General features: G+C 40.3%; 1 protein-coding gene across 3 annotated transcripts in view; it reads left to right on the top strand.

Moving 5' to 3' along the window:
* Window positions 1-21694, top strand: part of RASGRF2 (Ras protein specific guanine nucleotide releasing factor 2) — a 133886-nt gene that overhangs the window by 86596 nt on the left and 25596 nt on the right. For all 3 annotated transcript variants that reach the window (XM_074813806.1, XM_074813805.1, XM_074813807.1), the window contains exon 18: window positions 13690-13796. In XM_074813806.1, the coding sequence (XP_074669907.1) occupies window positions 13690-13796 (107 nt within the window). The remainder of the gene's footprint in view (window positions 1-13689; window positions 13797-21694) is intronic.

Below are 21694 nucleotides of genomic sequence, written 5' to 3'. Positions count from 1 at the left end.
CCCGGTTCCCCCTTTCTATCAGGGATCAGAGATGCATAATTCCAAGAAAGAAAAGAGTTGATGTAGGATTTGTTATCCTCCCCTGATCCTTTACACAGGACAACCAAGTTTTTTACTTGTCATTTTTGTTTGACCCATGGCTTTAGCCAGGAACTGGGAAAGTGAGTTCTAGTTCCCTCTTGGATTTCCAGAGATTTCCAGAACAATTTATGCAGATTCACAAGGTTTGAGAAGCATTGAGACATGAACACTGAATTTCCCTGGAGTTCCCCATTTCAATTAAAAAACTCCAGGTGGGAAGTACCCATTGACTTACTCTACAGCTGACACTGTTTTCCATTTAAAAAGGTTGTGTGACAAATAACCGGTGGCATATACCCAACCACCTTTCCTTCCTGGTGGCTGAAGGGTTGTCAGGAGTTGCCCAGATGTCATTACTAAGGTAGAGGTGGCCAGCGCTGACGTTGCGACCAACCCACTGGGCTGGCTTGGGGACTTGGTGTGAGGTGCGGTGTGTGGGGTCAGTGGGGGCTGTTGACGATGCCCCAGCGAAGAGGCAAACTTGCTTTCTGTTCCAGGCTGCATTTTTAATACTCATTCAACAGGCTGCTTTTATGAGACGTGTGTATGTTTTCTCCTGCCAGAGGATATTTTACTGGGAAATCGGTAGCAAAATGAAAATAGAGATTAAAACTAATTTGTTTGGAATCTGCCTTCTAATTCAATAACCCTGAATGTTATTCCTTTCCTCTGAATATTCACCTACTCTGTAGTGCATTTGAGTAGACTTCTATTTTTGTTCCTGAATTAGGAGCTCTTTGAATTTAACAAAACTGTTGCTTAGCAATTTTGGATAACTGGAGAAACATTCATGTTTAGACTGAGTTGAATCTCCCCTTGCAGTTTTCTTAGAGCAATAACTTTGAATTAAAACAATGACTTACAAATGAAGGTTAGTTTTGTCTGAAGTGATCCCTGCTCTTGGAAGTTAAGAGCCAGGGGGAGAATGATTTTTTTTTCACTTTAGTAGAAATTTAGGATTCCCTTTTTTAATGTGTTCCTCTCTCTTGAATTAATTTCTTATTCTAGTTTATTAGAGGAGCTGTCTACTCAGGAAAAAAGTATTTGCACTGGACATTTCCTGAGTTGTGACACTGTGAACCACATGTTTGCTGACCTGTTGCATTAATTCCTGAGCAGCTGTAGGGAAAACTCTCTGTTTCATAGACACGTGCAAATAAAAGTGGAAAAAATTCCTTCATCTAAGAAGGGAGACTAGTACAGTCCCTATTCCTGCCCCCCCAAATGGGCCACCACAATCCTACTGAGATTGATTAGATGGGATATGTTGAATATGTATTTTCTGGGGGTTTAGTTGAGCTTCTCTAGGAAACTCTTAGTTGGTATTTCTCTCGGCTCATAAGCTGAGGAGGAGAGAAGCTGGAATGAAGCTGTGACCACTGCATGCAGGAAACCAGCCCTAGTATCTCAATGTTGCAAGTAGGGAGTTTGACCAAAAGGTCTAGTTCATAATGAGGGCAGGTTTGTTTATATTCCCTATTATCTTCATCACATTTGGTGCACCCAGTGGTGTGCGTGGGGTGGGGAGGGAAGTTTTGGGAGGATTTGTGTTTTTTTCCTTTCTTATTTTTTCCTTAGCCTATGTGTTGCTTGCATAATTAATATTTGTGTATGCTACTATTGAGTTGCTTGATTTGTGGCTCAATCATAAACGGTCTGGTAACTGCTTATGAGATGGATGTTTTGTTCAGAGATTTTTTGTTGACTGGTATGCATCATGCCAATTTTTGTTTTGCATGACAGTCAACTATCTGTTCACAGATGGTCTGAGAAATGATACATTTGGCTCTTTGCAATTATAGCCTCTTCCCATTTAACCTTTACTCCTATTGTCATTAAAAATCTAAATGACTTTGCAAACTACTTCCTTTAGCTTATAAAAAAAGGCCAGACCAACTACAGGAAAAAATTTCAAAAGCATTTTTCTCAGTTTTCTGTTTCTAACTGTACATTGTCATAGACTTTATTTTAACCTTTCCTTTGTGGCAGAGCACATGGAGCATTTTAAAGGTCTGAAAGCTTACTTTGAATAGTTCTTTAAAAGACTGTGAGCATTATGCAAAAAAGATCTGCTATACTCTTCATGTTGCTGATAGAGCAGGTTGAGAGTATAGACAATGTGTAAGTAAAGAAATCAAGAGCTAGAGATCACTTGAAATACAGAAATACATCAGCAGATAAAAATTGGTTATATGTTCGCTGAAGACTAAGAGGCATAATAGGAACACAGGAAAACCCCCTTGGCAGACATACAAATCCAAAGAATTATCGACTGCAGTGTTGTCATTCTTGTCATTATTCATGGAAGATAATTCAAACATTGCTGCAGTAAAAAAAAAGTGTCTAAGATGTACTAAAACAGTCACAAATGTAATTATTAAGGTAGGCTCTTCAAAAAGGCTTTTCTTCTTTGTCAATTGTTCCCTATAGTTCTTTTATATAAATAAGTCATAGGAGAAAATTCTGCTGTCACATTGCACATTTGACATGATATTCTGCAATCTGTAAACACAGTTGGCAACAACAGCCTTTGAAATTCAGGATCTATTCTTTTCTAGAGATATAGCTGTAAATAAAGGCACAAGATTTGGATGATTTTGCCTGAGACTTCAGTAGAAAAATTGGACTAGGAGTTTACACATGCATGCACACACATATACTTCTGTGTGCAAACAAATATGATTTTATGATGTATATGATATATACAGGTACACCAAAATTTAGCATTAGGTTTTAGTGATGACATTATCTCCTTGTTTGCTCTATTTGCTGGTGCTGAAAGAGGAAAAGAATAGGATGTTGTCCAGTGGTAATGGAGTTATGGCTACTTACAGTTGTGGAAAATGCATCCTACAAGATACAGTAGTCTAAAGCTCCAGATACTCATTCCCTGTGTTGTTACAATATATGTAAGTGCTAATGCATGCACGTTGTTTTTTTCTCTCTTTACAAGAGAAGTGAACAATGCTATTTTCTCTGAACCCGTGAATTTATCCCAATATGCCAAAAATGCAGTCTTGTATTGCTGCTGAATTTTAGTTAGAAAAAAAATGCAGACTCTTTGGTGGTTTTTACTTCTGAGTTACGGATTTTTCATAACAAGTTGTGTAACTTGTAATTGCAAGCATGTTTTCAGTGTTTAGCAGTTTTTAAAGATTTTCTTCCAAGTGTGAGACTCTGATATAGTCTCCTGAGAGACTATCTCCATTAAAAAAACAGAAATCCCAAGAGTGTGTGCCAGTTATATCTATAGCAGTAACCCTGTTTTTAAGGATTTTTAAAGGACAAATTTTCAAATTTAAACAGTTCTTTCAGTTTAAAGGAATATTTTCATTCTTTGTGGTACTCATATTTTAACCATATAATCTCATAGTATTATAATTCTCAGAGCAACTTTAATGTTATTATTAGGAGTTAGAATAGTATCTTGATCTTAAGCATATTCTTTAGCCACTTACCTTTTTTTCCCATCCATTAAACTAAAATTATTTGCTGGACTAATTGATATATTTTTAGACTACTGGATTTAGTTCAAGTTTACAGCATAATTATGACATAAGTGCTTTATCTCAATGTTGTGTTCTTTGTCTGATTAGAAAAAAAGCTTTTCTAAAGCAAGAGTAATTTAAAAATAGTTTACCAACCTTTCCCTTAAATATTTTGCAGAAATTAAACAGTCACTATAGCTCTATCTGTGTTATACTATTGTACATCAGCTGGTGCATGTGAATCCATGGGATTTACTTTACTAAGACTATAATCCCTTGACTTGATTTGATAGTTAGATTGTATTTGTGGTGGAGGCTTTAGACAGAAGAACCAAATATATACTTGGAATTATTTCTGACGTGGGTGGTTACAATAGGGATTTTCAGTGGCATATTTCTTAGAACAAAATGATTTCATATGTCCTGAGGAGCAGTGAAAGTGAAATTAAAAGCCCGAAATGCATTGGACACTTGATCTCTTCTGCTTTTTAATAGTTGCTTCTTCCAATACTGTGAGTTTACAAACTTTTGTGAAACAAACTCAAACCCTGGCATAGTGAACTAGTGAAATATGCCTCTCTCTTAAACTGAGGTAGCCCAAAGATCATGGCTAGACTTGATAGCTCCTACTTTCAAGCCTCAGACTGCTCATATGACCTGCTCCATTATAAATCTGAAAGTGAACATTTGATAATTACTAAAAAAAAAAAAGAGGAGGAACTGTATTAGTGATGAAATACTCTATTCTTTATGCAGTGAGTAAGAGTTCACCATCTTTATGCTTCTTTTCATCTCTGTTAACATGGTCTTCTTTTCCAGTTCTGCCATTCTTCAGCTGGCTAGTTTATGGCAACCTGATATCATAATTAAAGAAATGAAAAGAGCAGAATCAGTAGCAGTTTAGATTTCTTATCAGTATTAAGCTACTCACACTCTGACACATTTCTGAAAATGTGTGAAACCCAATTACTTGCTTGAGAGTGCATGACCAATAAAGATGGATACCTTAAAACAGTCATCCAAGCTTTTTTAGGTATGTTAAGGAAAACTTCTCATAATTAGTTTTTTTGTGCTGCATATATATTAGGAAGATTTTTCTTTTGTGCTGCATATATTGGAGAGGCTTTTTCAGTTTTAATCTGTGGCTGAAAACTGCTCTGCTCCAAGCCTGAGCTGTTTGTATTTATTCTTGATCCAGGTCAGAAAGTAACACTGATGTTTGCCAAGCCTAAGCTTTCAGGATTTTGAGCCAGGCTGAATCATGAAACTAGCCTACAACTCATAAGAGTGTTTATCAGAAGAAAAAAATCCACAAGACAGAGAACTACATTTGACACTTTTTTAATTTGTCATCTGTCTTGTGAACCACGAATGTTTCCCTTTCACCTCCCTGGGACTCTGTCGGGTTTGCTGTGACCTCCTCAAAGGCTAGAGTGCAATTTTCTCCTACGTTAGGTGCTAATGCAGCTTCAGTGCATGATTGCAGAATATTTCAGTGAAGCCAACATAAAGAAACTTTTTCTGAAATGAAGTTTTTTGCTAAGAAAGACAGAACAGAAACTTGTTGAAGTCAGTCTTCATAACTTCAAATGACTTAGCCCTAAATCTTCTGAGCAGAAGTTATTTTTTTTTGTATAGATAAAGCCTTAAAAACAGATATATTATCAAAACTTTTGACAAATTAATTACTGTGGTCAGGAATTGTGTGTTGCTGTATTAATGCAGAAAAACAAAATACAGAGAATACAGTTACTGTAACTAGACTGAGAGTTTTTGACATCTTAAGTGAAATAGAAAAGTGAATGTGCATCATGTAATTTCTTTAATATACACAGTGCAGAATTTAACATAATACAAATGTTCCTCTTGGGTGAGGTGGATTTTAAAGAGGAAATAATGTAAATTGCTGATAGAGTCAGGTTTGTTCAATAGAACAAGAAAAAGTGGGACAGGATTTTGCTATAGGGACTTCTTATTAGCTTTTTAGGAGAGGGTCTGTTCTATGTCTCACACAGACATGTGATAAGATCTTTGGATCTGGTCCTGAACAGCAATTCCAAAGGTGGAAACACTGACACATCCTACCTGCAGACATTGATTGCCTATGGTTTCTTGCTTTATGAATGGGGTAGATAACGACATCTATGACTGGAAAATGCTTTAGACTTTCACATAAGGAGAGCTGTATATGTACAGGATATTGTCATAATTTAATCTGGTTTTGTCTGCAGGTGTTGAGATTTATGTCTGTTCAGCACCTTTTTCCTTTCAGCACCAAATCTTTGGTGATAGTGGAAGCTACATAAGAAAAACATCTGAAGGTGAAACTGGATTTTGCATGACATAATCTGAAGACAAGTACATGAACAGAGTGATTAAATTATATTGAAAGAAGTAATTCACTGAAATTAACAAAGCTGGCAGGTTAACATTGTGTTTGACAGCCTGTGGTAAAAGTTCTGCATCACCGATATATGAAGAAACTGTTTGTGGAAGCAGTATATATTAATCTCAACAGATACTGGGGAAAAACATAATTCAAAAGTAGCACTCTCTGAAGCAGTTGCCCATAAGGTGATTAATGATTAGAAATACTGCTGATATTTCTAACGTAGAAAGATTGCTTCCTTCAGGAGAGAAACGTATTCACCATGGAGTGTTTCATATTATTTCACCATGGAGTCTGGATGTGGGCAGTTCCATGCAGAATCCTAATTAAAACGTTGCAAAGGTTGGCATCCTGCTAGATGGGACCCTTCACCTATTTCCTCTCTTGGAGTCACAGCGAAGATGAACTTAGAAAAAATCATGCTTACTTTGCCACTGATGTAAGTGTAATGTGTGTAGTTAGCTCCCCAACTGCTGAATGCCAAGGGTAACACACCATGGGAAGGACCACTTCAAAATTGCCCCCTTTAAAGATACTTTCTGCAAGCATTTTCTTCTGGATACCAATCTAGATGGAATTTTATCTGAGGCTTGGGGAAGAGTGGCTGAAAAGCTGCCTGGCAGAAAAGCACCTGGGGGTGCTGGCTGACAGCCAACTGAATGTGACCCAGCAGTGTGCCCAGGTAGCCAAGAAGGCCAACAGCATCCTGGCTTGTATCAGAAAGAGTGTGGCCAGCAGGAGTAAGGAAGTGATTGTCCCCCTGTACTCGGCACTGGTGAGGCTGCACCTTGAATACTGTGTTCAGTTTTGGGCCCCTTGCTACAAGAAAGATACTGAGGTGCTGGAGCATGTCCAGAAGAGAGCAGCGAAGCTGGTGAAGGGTCTGGAGCACAAGTCTTATGAGGAGTGGCTGAGGGAACTGGGATTGTTTAGCCTGGAGAAAAGGAGACTGAGGGGAGACCTCATCGCCCTCTACAACTACCTGAAAGGAGGTTGTTGCAAGGTGGGTGTTGGTCTCTTTTGCCAGGTAACAAGTGATAGGATGGGAGGAAATAGCCTCAAGTTGCAACAGGGGAGGTTTAGATTAGATTATTAGGAAGAATTTATTTACTGAAAGGGTTATTAAGCATTGGAACAGGCTGCCCATGGAAGTGGTTGAGTCACCATCCCTGGAGATATTTAAATGAGGTGTAGATGTGGTACTTAGGGACATGGTTTAGTGGTGGACTTGGCAGTGTTAGGTTTATGGTTGGACTCAATGATCTTAAAGGTCTTTTACAATCTAAATGGGTCTATGATTCTATTCTGTCAACCTTTCAACCCACCCAGATTTGTAGCCTGCATAGCTAAGAGTATCTCTGAGAACAAGTCATGAACAGAAATGATACTATGCTAGGAACTGTATAATCAGAGTTAAAAACTGTTCCTAGCCCCAAAATAGGTAGGAAAAGTATATGGGGAATAATAGACCAGATGCAGGAATTCTAAAAGGGTAACTGGAAACTGTTTGGTAGGATGCTCTCTGAGCTATGCCTTAGAAGTGTGATGAAACCCTTGTTCCTTGCAGATCAACAACTGACCTGAAGCCTTAGCTTGCAATTCTAGTCTGTGGGTCAGCACCCTTTCTTTTAACTGTCTACCAGCATTAATTGACAACAAAATTTCAATATGCATAATTTTCAGGTCCAGTTTCATGCTTAATATGGACAGCAAGGTTCTGGCTGTCTTCTGTTTTTTTGCAGTAGACAAGATAGCTTGGAGTTTCTGCTAGACTAGCACCACTGTCACCTATTGCAAAAGTAGACAGGATTGGAGGGTTGGGTGACCTCTTGCAGCATAGACAGCAGCAGACAAATGGGTTATCCATAAGTGGTGACACAAACATGCAGAACCAGATAAGGTTGTATACTGGGCTCTTTGAAATATGCATAAACAAGTAGGCTATGCATATGGAATAGCTGCAGTTGTCATGGTGGCTCAGGGTTTTGTTTGGAGTTATATTAGGAGAGGATTAAGTGGGCAGAAAGAGAGAGAAGGAAGTAAGGAACAGCAGTAAAGATGATATGTTAGAAGGAATTTGCACTGTCAAAAGTGCAGGAAACACTGATGGCACCATCAAAGTTCACTGATGCCTGCTTGGATAGCTTCTGTAGTGGCTTCATCTGATCTTAGTATACGGTCATGTCCGCTTTGCAGTTTCTGTCCCAAAGTCCACGTGGCTTTGAAAGTTGCAAGGAGCATAACAAGTGCTAGCCAAGGACTTGTTTTTGCATGTTTCTGCTAGATTAATGCAGCTGTGACAGCAATTTTTTGTTGGTTTTTTTTTAAATGTTTTGTTTAGACCTTTTCTGTCAGAAGACCAAGAAAGAAGTAACAATGCATGCTGATCTTACTTGTTTGCAGCTGATATTTTTTCTATTTTTTCTGAGTTGTATAAGATCCTGAAATTAATACCACTCTTCTGTACAATTTGAATGTTCTTAAGTACCTTTTCTCTTACATGTTCTCACCTTTTGGTTAATGAAAAGATCTATTCAGTGACTGTAAGAACTACTGAGATTTCTTTTGTTTTCACCTTCAGTATTCACTAACTTTTCTTTAGGTTAATAATGTGACATAATTTCCTTAGTATCAGGAGTGATACAATCCAGCACATTAAGTGGTTGGGTTTTTAGCTGTTGCTGTACTGACTGGAAGGGAGCTGACACAATAGTTTTGAATAGATTTGCTGGTATCTGTCTACGTATAAATTTACACTTACCTAATCTTCTGATACATAGGTGAATAGATAAAAAAATGGTGCTATTGTCTATAATTATAATTCAAAAAATCATGTATATAAATCCACTTGTTTACCTAGTGAATAGTAGAAGTTATTAAATAACTTCTAATTTTGAGACTAATTTAACTAGTCTGTGCCTGATGGGTATTTTAATTGTGTGGATGGTAACTATGTCTTCCACATGGTGCCAGTCCTGGCTCCTGCTTCAGTTACAAGTCAGTTCAGGATTGAAACACTGAGAGCTGGCAGTGTGCTAAACACCACCATTCAACAGGTTCACACTTTAAAACATCTTCTGGTAACAGATCTAGAGAAGATCATTGTGGTGGGTTGGCCATGGATGAACGCCAGGTGCCCCACCAAAGCTGCTCTATCTCTCCCCTCCTCAGATGGACAGGGGAGAGAAATATAATGAAAGGCTCATGCGTCAAGATAAGGCCAGGGAGATCATTCACCAGTTACTGGCACAGGCAAAACAGCTTCAACTTGGGGAAATTAGCTTAATTTATTACCAGTTGAATCAGAGTAGGGTAATGAATCACAGAATCACAGAATGAACTAGGTTGGAAAGGACCTTGAAGATCATCCAGTCCAACCATTAACCTAACACTGACAGTTCCCATCTACACCAGATCCCTCAGCGCTATGTCGACCCAACTCTTAAACACCTCCAGGGATGGGGACTCCACCACTGCCCTGGACAATCCATTCCACTGCCTAATAACCCGTTCTGTAAAGAAATACTTCCTGACATCTAGTCTAAACCTTCCCTGGCGCAACTTGAGGCCATTCCCTCTTGTCCTATCGCTTGTTACTTGGTTAAAAGAGACTCATCCCCAGTTGTCTGCAACCTCCTTTCAGGTAGCTGTAGAGGGCGATGAGGTCTCCCCTCAGCCTCCTCTTCTCCAGACTAAACAACCCCAGTTCCCTCAGCCGCTCCTCATACGACCTGTGCTCCAGACCCTTCACCAGCTTCGTTGCCCTTCTCTGGACGCGTTCGAGTAATTCAATGTCCTTTTTGGAGTGAGGGGCCCAAAACTGAACACAGTCATCGAGGTGCGGCCTCACCAGTGCCAAGTACAGGGGTAAGATCCCTTCCCTGTCCCTGCTGGCCACACTATTGCTGATACAAGCCAGGATGCCATTGGCCTTCTTGGCCACCTGGGCACACTGCTGGCTCCTGTTCAGCCAGCTGTCAATCAACACCCCCAGCTCCCTCTCTGACTGGCAGCTCTCCAGCCACTCCTCCCCAAGCCTGTAGCGCTGCTGGGGGTTGTTGTGGCCCAAGTGCAGCACCTGGCATTTGGCCTTATTGAAGCTCCTCCAGTTGGCCTTAGCCCATTGCTCCAGCCTGTCCAGGTCTCTCTGGAGCCTCCCTACCCTCGAGCAGATCAACACTCCCACCCAGCTTGGTGTCATCTGCAAACTTACTGAGGGTGCACTCGATCCCCTCGTCTAGATCATCAATAAAGATGTTAAACAGGAGTGGCCCCAAAACCAAGCCGTGGGGGACAGCACTCGTGACCGTCCGCCAACCAGATTTAACTCTGTTCACCACAACTCTTTGGGCCCGGCCATCCAGACAGTTTTTTACCCAGCGAAGTGTGTGCCCATCCAAGCCACGAGCAGCCAGTTTCGCCAGGAGAATGCTGTGGGAAACGGTGTCAAAGGCCTTACTAAAGTCAAGGTAGACAACATCCACAGCCCTTCCCTCATCCAATAAGCAGGTCGCCCTGTCGTAGAAGGAGATCAGGTTTGTCAAGCAGGACCTGCCTTTCATAAACCCATGCTGACTGGGCCTGATCATCTGGTTGTCCTACATGCGTTGTGTGATGGTACTCTGGATGAGCTGCTCCATCAGCTTCCTGGGCACTGACGTCAAGCTGACAGGCCTGTAATTTCCTGGATCATCCTTCTGACCCTTCTTATAGATGGGTGTCACATTGGCCAGTTTCCAATCTGTCAGGACCTCCCCGGTCAGCCAGGACTGCTGGTAAATGCTGGAAAGCGGCTTGGCGAGCACCCCAGCCAGCTCCTTCAGCACCCTCGGGTGTATCCCATCAGGTCCCATAGACCTGCGTGTGTCTATGTGATGCAGTAGGTCACTGACTGTCTCCTTCTGGATTGTGGGGGGGTCGTTCTCCCAGTCTGTGTCTTCTGGCTGAGGAGGCTGGATTCCCTCAATACAGCTAGTCTTGCTATTAAAGACGGAGGCAAAGAAGGCATTAAGCACCTCAGACTTTTCCTCATCACTTGGTACCATGTTTCCTCCTACAATCATATGCTTCACTTCTGCACATCTCTCCACACCATCCAACGATGACTTGCACACCTCAGTCTTCATGAGGGGCAGTTCTTCATCTTCATCTCTGTTGTAGTGCAAGTCTCCAGCATTGCCCAGAACATTGTCACCACTTTTTGAAGTGGGAGTATAATCTATGCCTTTGTCCTGAACTGCTCCTGTGTTCTTTCCATGTCTATGTAGAAGTGTTTGCTTGGCAATAGCATGTAGGTCATAGAAGAGGAAAGAGGCAGAGGCTTCTTTTTCTGAATGCTACAAGTCCCAGTGGCTTTGTCCTGCTACAGCCTCAGTTGCCTCAGGAAGATCCAAGGACTCCATGTGTCATTCTCCAGCATAACTGGCTCTGGTTTAAGGTCTAACTTTGCTGAGCTGTTGTCATAGGTACTGAATCCACAGCCTACCTGAGGTCTACTGTTACTCAAAACAAGTCCTGAGGGAAAACCTTGAAGTAAAGCCAGACATCCAAATGTAAGGACACTAAGCCAGTGTACAGAGAATAGTGGGTATTCCACTCCATTCCATTTCCACAAGAAAATGTCATAAGCACTATTTTCTTCAAAACCAATCTGCAGATTTAAGTCTTGGACAGTGAGTGTTGCTTGAAGACTTTTGGATTATTTTTGTTTCTATAAAGAACAGTAAATTATAAATGTTTTGTGAAGAAAGAAGGAAACACATCCTGGCTTTCTGAGTTGTTTTGTATTTAAAAACAAGGTCAAAATGGAGTTAATAAATGACCAGTTTTATTTTGTAAAAAATGTATTTCACTGATTGAGTTAGTTATTTGAAGTCTTGTAACCAGAAGATGTACAACGAATCACCCACTTGAAGTTAAATTCACATGTGCATCTATGTTCAGCTGAGTTCTTTTCTTACAAAACTGGGGCTCTCCATTTATAGGTTCAAGGCATCAAGTACTGACAATGTGGATCTGAGTGAACATGTTCCTTATTCTCCATGACAAACTAATTACTGCTTAAAAATGGATGAAATTCTGAGGACCATAGAAGTTTGCTGTGATCTCTGGGGATTTTCCTCTTTCCTTTCTTGCTCTTTTTATTTTTTTTGCACCTAACTGAAAACTGTCTCTGTAGGCTTCTTTCTGTTTTCATTCCAGCTTACTGAAACTTCTTTTCCTTAATGTTCCTTTGATAAAGACTCCACTGTTTTAATATATAATTTTCATTGTGACTTTCATTGCTGCAATTAAGTGGCTAATTGAACAGTTTATAATGTGTATGCCTAATGGCTTCTGCAAGAGGTTAACTGTGAAAGGCATAGAAGATTAACACACAAAATGTTGCCTATGTTACTTTTACTGAGTAAAGCCTCAGAGATTTTGTCTATTTTGCTGTTTATGCCCAGTGAAACTCCTGAAGACGTTTTGATATGAAAGTTCCTTTGATATTGAATCTTAGATGTCAATTACAGTGTAATATGCCATAGTTTAAAAAACTTCCATGAAACATAAGTGTAAAAATCACATTTGGGGTCCAACCTGCAGTAAAAGATGAAGACTGCAGTTAAACTTTTCTTCTCCTGCTTATCTTTCCAAAAATGTAGAGCAGCAATTTGGATTTTTTTGGCTGTCTTTAAAAAAATAGAGCAAAGCTAATACTAGCCTCTAAGAATACCTCCAATGAGCTTCTCACAGAATAAATAGAAGTTTAATCTGTCTTTGCTATTTATAATAATACACAGGCTTTAGAACACCTTTTATGCCAAAAAGTAGTAAAGTACTGGTTATGTGGAAGGATGTTTCCAGGTGTTCCCTGTATTAGTTACCAATTTTTTTAAAAATCTGAGGTTTTAATGTAATAATTTTATTATTATTAAAATAATGTAATCATTATTTTGTCATACAGATTGTATTTATGATAGAGCTACAACAGAATGAGAAGAGAAAGAGGCAATAATGTGAATGTAGGAAGAAACTTTCTTGTTTGCTTTTAAAACTATTTCTTCAGAAGTAAATACTTCTAACAAAAAAAAAAAAAGTTGTCTTTACAAAGATGTATGGTGAAATGCTGCATTTGGCAAATCTTTGTTTTCAGGCAGCTAGGATTGTAAATGTGTTTTCTGTATACCTTCCCACTTTATTGTCACCACAGTGGTAAAAAACCAAATAGCTTATCTGAACAGTCTCTGTTTACTAGTAGAACCTGTACAATACTGCCCTTATGAAGGAACATTTCTTGTGTTGATCTTCATCTCCTCTGTGTTTAAACTACTATCCTCCCCTATTTCTTTACCACTTCTGAAATTGACACCTTTCCCCTTTCTAAATCATACTCACTTTCCTTCTTTAATCTGTTTGATTACAGGCCCTGTACATTTTTGGTATGGTCCTGCATTTTACTGTTACTTCCTTCCATAATGAAGGGAGTTCTTAATGTTAAAGTAACAGGCAAATAATCTTTCTTAAACTGAATGCTGATTCAAGGAGGTGTCTATATTAGTTATGATGGGCAAGGCTATATTTTACTGATCTTGCAGAATTTCAGCAGTCTAAATGGTTATATTTGAAAGTCTATATAGGTGTCTTTCCTTTTATTACATATAAATGTTCTATAAGCTTTCAGTTATTCATACTGTATTTGAATTTTTGCTACCTCCATTAACTTTAGTGTGTGGTTTTTTTGCACAGGGTTTAACAATTCTGAGCGTATGTGTGACAAAGAGTTCATAATACGCAGAGCAGCCACGAATCGTGTCCTAAATGTCTTGCGACACTGGGTCTCCAAGCACTCTCAGGTACTTTCCTTTCTTCTCTCCATCTGTAACATGTCTGTTTTCTCCCAACAAAATATTTTTAGGCAGTGCTGCTGTATAGTGTTACAGAGGTCAAACAGCCTAAAAAGTCAATGCTGTAAAGGTAATATGGAAAATTCACTTGTAAAAACACACTGTTAGGTGAAGAATCCTTCACCTAGCCTTGCAAAGCTCTCCTGAAAATATCCAGTTACAACATTATTCCTGGTAACATTGCATGTGAGTGCTTTACTGTTGTAATATGTCTTGAAAGACACAATGAGCAGGTTGGATTAATTTTCCAGATTGTCAGCATTCAGTTATTTTGAGTGTGTTAAAATACTTGTGTTTGCCTACAGATACTGATCGATTTGTTGTGAATCGCATATGGAAAGAGTCACCAGTCCTTCATGTTGGTCTCTCTACAGTTATGACAGGACTGTGGGTCTGATATGTAGTCATAAAACTGTGTTGGCAGAGGAGGGAAAAAAAGAAATCTGAGTAGCTAGTAGAATTTCATATAGAAATGTCCTTTAAGCTGCCAGGTGAGACAAATGTTGGCAGATTTTAGCATGCATGTAGAAGATTACCAGAAAACGTATTGAAAGAAACAAAAGAGGGAAAGAGAGAGAGAGAGAGATGGAGAGAAAGAAGGAAGGAAGGAGGGAAGGAAAGAAGGAAGGAGGAAGGGAAAGAGAAAGAGTAAGAACACTTTGGAAGCAAATGAAGGGTTTTGTATGCCTTGCATAGATGGTACTTCACAGCAATTATAGACTACTTTGTCACTACATCAAGAATACTTGACCTAAAAAGGGTTTATTACACAGCTAACTGCAGCAATGTCAAGCTGTCCTATGTCAAACTCAATTCCCTTTTTAGCATCTAATGAGTTTAATTTTTGTAGAGGTTAAGTTTGCTTGAGAGTGAAGTCAGTAAGAAATGCGTAAGTGGGAAAATTGATTGTGTTTGAAAAGCTGAACAGCCCAGAATATATTAATAAAACCTCTCTTGGTATCATGGGAATGATTAAACATTTAGAGTTATTGGAAACAACCTATGTACACCAAGTTTTCTTTGACTACCTGTTAAATGAAAATCACTGCATGGCAAAATCTTGAGCTGTAATGGAAACGGCAGAAGTCTGTTATTACTGATCTGTGTTATGGTAGTGTACTGTACATGCTTATTGTGTCCCTGCTACAGTTCATATTAAGTAACTGCTATGACTTGAGTTGACCCTTGACGCTAATTAAAAGATGGTTAATTAATGTGACTGTGAAAATGTTAGGAGTCGTCAGACTTTTGTCTACATTAAGCAACCATCTACAACTAGTTAGACAAGTTTAAGTTTCAGAGCTGACCCTGATTGAGTTGTGACGATTCTCTATCATAAACACAGAGTAACTGTGAAGAGGGCAAGCATACTCTGTCATTGTAGCAATTTAACAAAAATATACTTTCTCTCCTCAATAATACAAGCGTCCTCTGCTTCCATTTCAAAAGTACCCATGGTATGCAAAAACATAGTATTGTCCTGAAGGCAGACTTTGGCTTCTTCAGGGATCTGCTTGGTAGAGTAACATGGAATAAAGCCCTGGAGGGAAGAGAGGCTCAAGAAAGGTGATTCAAGGATCACCACCTCCAAGCTCAGGAGCAATGCATCTCAACAAAGAGGTAGTCAGCCAAAAACGCCAGAAGGCCTACATGGATAGACAAGGAGCTTCTGGACAAGCTCAAACATAAAAAGGAAGCCTACAGAGGGTGGAAGCAAGGACAGGTAGCCTGGGAGGAATACAGAGAAACTGTCTGGGTAGCCAGTGAACAGGTTAGGAAAGCTAAAGCCCTGATAGAATTTAATCTGGCCAGGAACATCAAGGGCAACCAGAAATGCTTCTATAGGTGTGTTAGTGACAAAAGGAAGTCTAGGGAAAATGTGGTCCTTCTCCAGAAGGAAATAGGAGATCTGATTACCTGGAATATGGAGAAGGCTGACATACGCAACAACTTTTTTGCCTCAGTCTTCACTGGCAAGGGCGCCAGCCACACCGCCCAGGTTGAAGAAGGCAAAGGCAGAGACTGGGTGAAAGAAGAACCACCTACTGTAGGAGAAGATCAGATTCAAGACCATCTAAGGAACCTGAATGTACAGAAGTGCATGGGACCTGCTGAGATGCATCGCAGGTCCTGAGGGAACTGGAGGATGAGGGGCCTAAGCCACTGTCCATCATATTTGAGAAGTTGTGTCAGTCCAGTGAAGTTCTCACTGACTGGAAAAGAGGAAACATAACCCCCATCTTTAAAAAGGGAAAAAAGGAGGACCCAGGGAACTACAGGCCAGTTAGTTTCACCTCTGTGCCTGGCAAGATCATGGAGCATATCTTCCTGGAAACTATGCTAAGGCAAATGGAAAATAAGGATGCGATTGGTGACAGCCAGCATGGCTTCAGTAAGGGCAAATCGCACCTGCCAGATCTGATGGCCTTCTACAACAGGGTTACAACATTGGTTGACAAGGAAAGAGCAACTGATGTCATCTACCTGGACTTGTGCAAAGCATTTGACATTGTCCTGCATGACATCCACGTCTCTTAAATTGGAGAGATGGATTTGACAAATGGACCACTCAGTGGATAAGGAATTGGCTGGATGGTCGCACTCAAAGAGTTGCAGTCAACAGTTCGATGTCCAGTGGGAGGGCAGTGACGAGTGGCATTCCTCGGGGGTCAGTATTGGGACTGGCGCTGTTTAACATCTTTGTTGTTGACACGGACAGGGGGATTGAGTGTACCCTCAACAAGTTCACCAATGACACCAAGCCAAGTGGTGCAGTTGATTTGCTGGAGGGAAGGGATGTGCCATCCAGAGGGACCGGACACACTGGAGAGGTGGGCCCATACAAACCTCATGGAGTTCAACAAGGCCAAGTGCAAAGTCATGCACATGGGTTCGGGCAATCCCAAGCACAAATCCAGGCTGGGCGATGAGTGGATTGAGAGCAGCCCTGGGGAGAAGGACTTGGGGGTATTAGTGGATGGAAAACTGACTATGAGCGAGCAATGTGCACTCGCAACCCAGAAAGCCAACCGTGTCCTGGGCTGCATCAAGGGAAGTGTGGCCAGCAGGTCGAGGGAGGGAATTCTGATCCTCTACTCTGCTCTTGTGAGACCCCCCCCTGCAGTGTTGTGTCCAGCTCTGGGGGCACCAACATCAGAAGGACATGGACCTGCTCAAGTGGGTCCAGAGGAGACCACAAAGATGCTCAGGGGGCTGGAGCATCTCCCCTGTGAGGACAGGCTGAGAGAGTTGGGGGTGTCCAACCTGGAGAAGAGAAGGCTCTGGGGAGACCTTTTAGTGGCCTCCCAGGACTTAAAGGGGCTACAGGAAAGATGGGGAGGGACTCTTGATTAGGGAGTGCAGGGATAGGATGAGGGGCAACAGTTTTAAACTGACAGAGTGTAGATTTGGATTAGCTGTAAGGAACAGATTGTTTACTGTGAGCTTGGTGAGGCCCTGGCACAGGTTGCTCAGAGAAGCTGTGGCTGCCCACTCCCTGGAAGGGTTCAAGGCCAGGTTGGACGGGGCTTTGGGCAACCTGGTCTAGTGGAAGGTGTCCCTGCCCATGGCAGGGGGGTTGGAACTAGATGATCTTTAAGGTCCCTTACAACCCAAACCGTTCTGTGAATACTTTTTGCACCTACTTTTGCATTATGCTTACAGTTGGTACTGTTCTAAAAATATTAAGAGGACAAAGATAATTAGTAACAGTTCAACACTGTGCATTTTCAAAGTGGAAGTTATTACCTGGATGCCATAGTCTTTCATTGACTTTTATTTTTGCCATGGCAAGGGTGGCAGATTTTAATTCTCTAGCTCTCTTAATCCAGTATTCCAATATAGCAAATATTTTAAAATTCAAGGGCTTTGGCACAGAAAGTACCGAATGCTAGAGCAACAGAGCATGTAAGCAGCTTTTTGTGTTGTTTACTCATGAGACTAGGGAGACAGAAAGGACAAAAGACCTAAGCAAACCGGAAATGACTGAGTAGGTTTTGCCAAAAAAATATGGGACAGGACTGTTTTAAGGAAGACAAGTGAAGAATTACTCTCTGGCCAAATAGTATGAAATGTTGGCAGTAAAGATGTGTAGTCCTGGGAGAGCAGTAGCTCAGAGCCTCATTTTACAATAACAACACAAACTGCAAGCCAGAGAACCCTTAGCCACCAGTGTCTGGTGAAGAAATGCTTATTAGATTTTCAAAATGACAGAACAATGTAAGCATTAAAATTCTGTGAGATCAACAAACCTGCCAGAAACTTTATTACATTTTAAGGTATTTGCATCATTCTCTGGTCACTTAGTGCATTTGAGACATCCTTCACCTTCATCAGCAGCCAAGTGCAGATTTTATTTTTTTTAAAAAAAGTTAACAAAATAAGTTGATATTCGCGAAGATAAATGTCAATTTTGTATGCTTTGCTGATACTGTTTTCTCTCCACTTGGCTTTGAATTTGCTTTTGCTGCAAAAACTCCCAGCACCAAGTAGGCAATTTCTGTCCTCCATGGGAGAAGCTTCTCTTACTGCTTCGTAGAGTGTTCTTCCTGTGATCTGCCTGCCATCCTTGTGGTCATTGCTAGCCTGCACCACTATAAAAGGAGACCTACTGTGCACATTTTTTCTGCCATAATGTCATTTCCTTGTTACTAGATGCAAAGACAAACAAAGACATCATATAGGTAAACTGTGGGGTTTTCTTTAGTTCTTTTTTTAGGGTGCAAGGTGCTACTACAGACGTGCTACTACAGACGTGCTTATTGTTGCAGCATGTCAATAGCTCTGCAGCATAGCTAACTGTTTTGGTGTTCTCTGATCCACCAATGACAGTCAATTCTCTACATTTGTCTGTCTAAATTATTGTACTGATTTATTGCGCTCTAGTGCTCAGAGCACATGAGGTGCTGCACAGCCCCATGAGAGTGTGCTATGTTCAAAAATGTGTGCAACATAAAGAGGCTAACGCACACCCATCTGTTAAAAGTGCTCTTACATATATCATCCCATTTAGTTATTACCTACTCTCCATTCCTCTCTCTGGATCCCTTTGGCTTGCTTCAGTGTGCTGCTCTCAAGCATGTAATAACATGGGTCAGGTTTAGTGCATGAGCTGAAGGACAGAGAAATTATCCAAACAAATGGTTCAGAGTCTTGTGTTACCTCACTTTTCTCTAGTAAATCCTTGCCCAGGGTTTGGAGGGTCTTTCCTCTGCTGGGATATGGAATGAATTAGCTTCCTACAGTATCTTGCAACTGTGTCAAAACCATGGTTTAGGGTTGTTTTTTTTAAACATGTACTTTTAAAAATTTCAAAAAATTTATCTGAGTATGGACAGTATTTAATATGTAAACTCATCTGTGGCCAGGCAACAAAATCATTAAAATAAATAATTCAACCTATTTGGTGAGGATGTGATTTCATTAAATGGTTTTGTTATCTTGAAATCATACTAAACAAGGCTTAGGAAAAGGATTCATTATTTTTAAAACTTGGGTCATACACTGTAGGAGCCTCACTTAAATTCCAAGTAAATATACAGTGTTAATGTTGGATCTGCAGACCTTTCAGGAGGACAGAAGGAACTAATTAATGTCCCCAGCAGCTCCCAAGGCACAGATAAAAATTTGGGTAAAAACATCCTCACATAATGTGACATACACTTTTTGTTTTTACCACACTGATCAAGAGGAATCAAACCTGCATTGTTCATCAGCCAAAACCAGCACAGTGTGAAAGATGGCTCGTTTAGATTTTCTAGGGTTTTTTATTTACATTTTTGTTCTTTTCATTCCCTATCCCTCCTCTTTTCATTCAGCCACCTACAAGCCAACAAAGCTTTCTTTTTGCCCAAAATAACAGCAGAATGTTCATGTTTACATTTCATTTTTAAAATGTAATTGAGAGGAACAGCGTAGGATTCTCACGTTGTAAACAATGAAAACACAAATGGCGAGGCAGTCAGTCATTGTGAAGTCAAGAGTGTTGATGGGAAGAGAGAGGGCTTGTGAGGATAAAACTCCCACTGACTCCTGCAGAGATGGAAAAATAGGAAGGGAAAAGGAGGCCAAGAGAAGAAAGTATAGTATGATTTTCATTATTCTAGGGAGGTTTTGCAGCCTCATTTTCTTTGTTTAACAATACTTTCTTGTCTTTTATCTAAACACTTCGTGTTACAAAATCAAGCTTTTTCTGCTTCTGTGGCAAGCAGATTGAAATGGAGCTTGTCCAAGGAGAAAGCTTTCGCATCTGCTGATGAAGAAAGAGAGGCTGGCTTCTCCAGACTTCCCAGTTTTGAATGACAGCTGGGTGCTTGTTCCTGTTGGCTTCTTTGAAGATCTCAGCTGGAATGAATTGGCAAATCTTAACTCTGTTACAAACTAGATGGGCTGCCAGACAGTGTCAGTGAATTATGAAGTTACCACAAGACCTGGGAAGCAGACCATGGCTTGAATTTTGAAAGTATAGGTCATGTTCTCATGCCTGATACCTGTCTTGCTCCAGCTGTGAGATAATCTACTGCGAGTCATTTTCTTGCTCATACCAACAAAGTAGTGTTGGGTTTTTAACAAAAGGTTTTGTAGATATAGTTATTGATAGGGATTATGGAGGACACCTGTATACAGAGAATTGTCCAAGCAAAGATGATTTCAGTTAGTTAAAAATAGTTTTAGTGCGCACGAATTGGCCAATTCCATTTTGTACATTAGAATAAAAAATGAGATAAAAATTCCTGTATATGAGCCCCACTTAGCTCATGTTTAAAGGCATAAAGTGTTGAATATGATGCCTGGTAGAGTTACAGTAAGTTTATTGTAGAAATATGAACAAATTACACTTATGCCACACTTACTGTATGATAGCAAGATATGCTGTATTTTAACTACATTTCAATTAAACCCTTAGGATCTGCAGCCTCTGCCTTGAAACAGCAAAGAAATTTTTAGGCTTCTTTCTGAAATAAACAGATGTCATAGTACAAATTGTGAACTGAAGAAACAGAGAGAGGCAGAGCAAGGGAACCCTGAGTGAGCCTTCCAGCATGCCATTGGTCACTTAGTGAAGAAATCCAGTTTGCATAAACTTATGCCCTTTGCAGAATACAGTGATGCATTGAATAGTGATGCACTTAATTGCTGCTATGCTCTGTCCAATCATCACAGAAGTGTAAGGGCTTGCTATACCATGACCCTTCAGGGAACGTGAGTCACTCCCAGAATGGTAGCCAAGCTTGCAGTCAGTCAAACTAATTAGCCGTACTCTGCACTCACTTCTGCTGAGGCTTGACAGGTCCTTGTTCACTGAGGTCTTTCTGCAAAGCTCTTGAATGTACTACATTCCAGGATTTAGAGGCAGGGATGTCACATTTCTTATCTGTCCTGAACACTTTAATCGGACAGTAGGTAATGGCTAGATTCTTCTTTCAGGTTTTCTTTGTACTACAGGGTTACACAGTGCTTGGATAAGGAGATGTTCGTATTGTATGTGCTGAGAATTACTCAGTCATGCTATTAACATAGCTTGTACTTTTAACCTGATTATATTGCATCAGGAGTGACAGGCTAACACTGACACTGTAGAATCAGGACTGTCACTCTTCCGCAAATGACGACTGTCTCTTTGCACTTGAAACTAACTGGAAGACAAAGCTGTTGTCCTTTGCTTGCCAGGCTTACTTCAAGTTCATGGATGAATTTTCCTGATAGCCAGTTATAATACCCTTTATCAATTCCTTCCACATGTGTAAATGTATTGTTGCAGGTGAATTTATAAACATTTCCCTCAGCACAACTGTATGTGATAGTTGAAGTGTGCTTTTATGCTGGAAAATCAAATAGTGTTTTAGAGG

Source organism: Strix aluco, chromosome Z (genome assembly GCF_031877795.1).
Source record: "Strix aluco isolate bStrAlu1 chromosome Z, bStrAlu1.hap1, whole genome shotgun sequence".
Classification (NCBI taxonomy): domain Eukaryota; kingdom Metazoa; phylum Chordata; class Aves; order Strigiformes; family Strigidae; genus Strix; species Strix aluco.
Note: the sequence above shows the minus strand (reverse complement) of the source record. Positions and strands in the feature narration are given on the sequence as shown.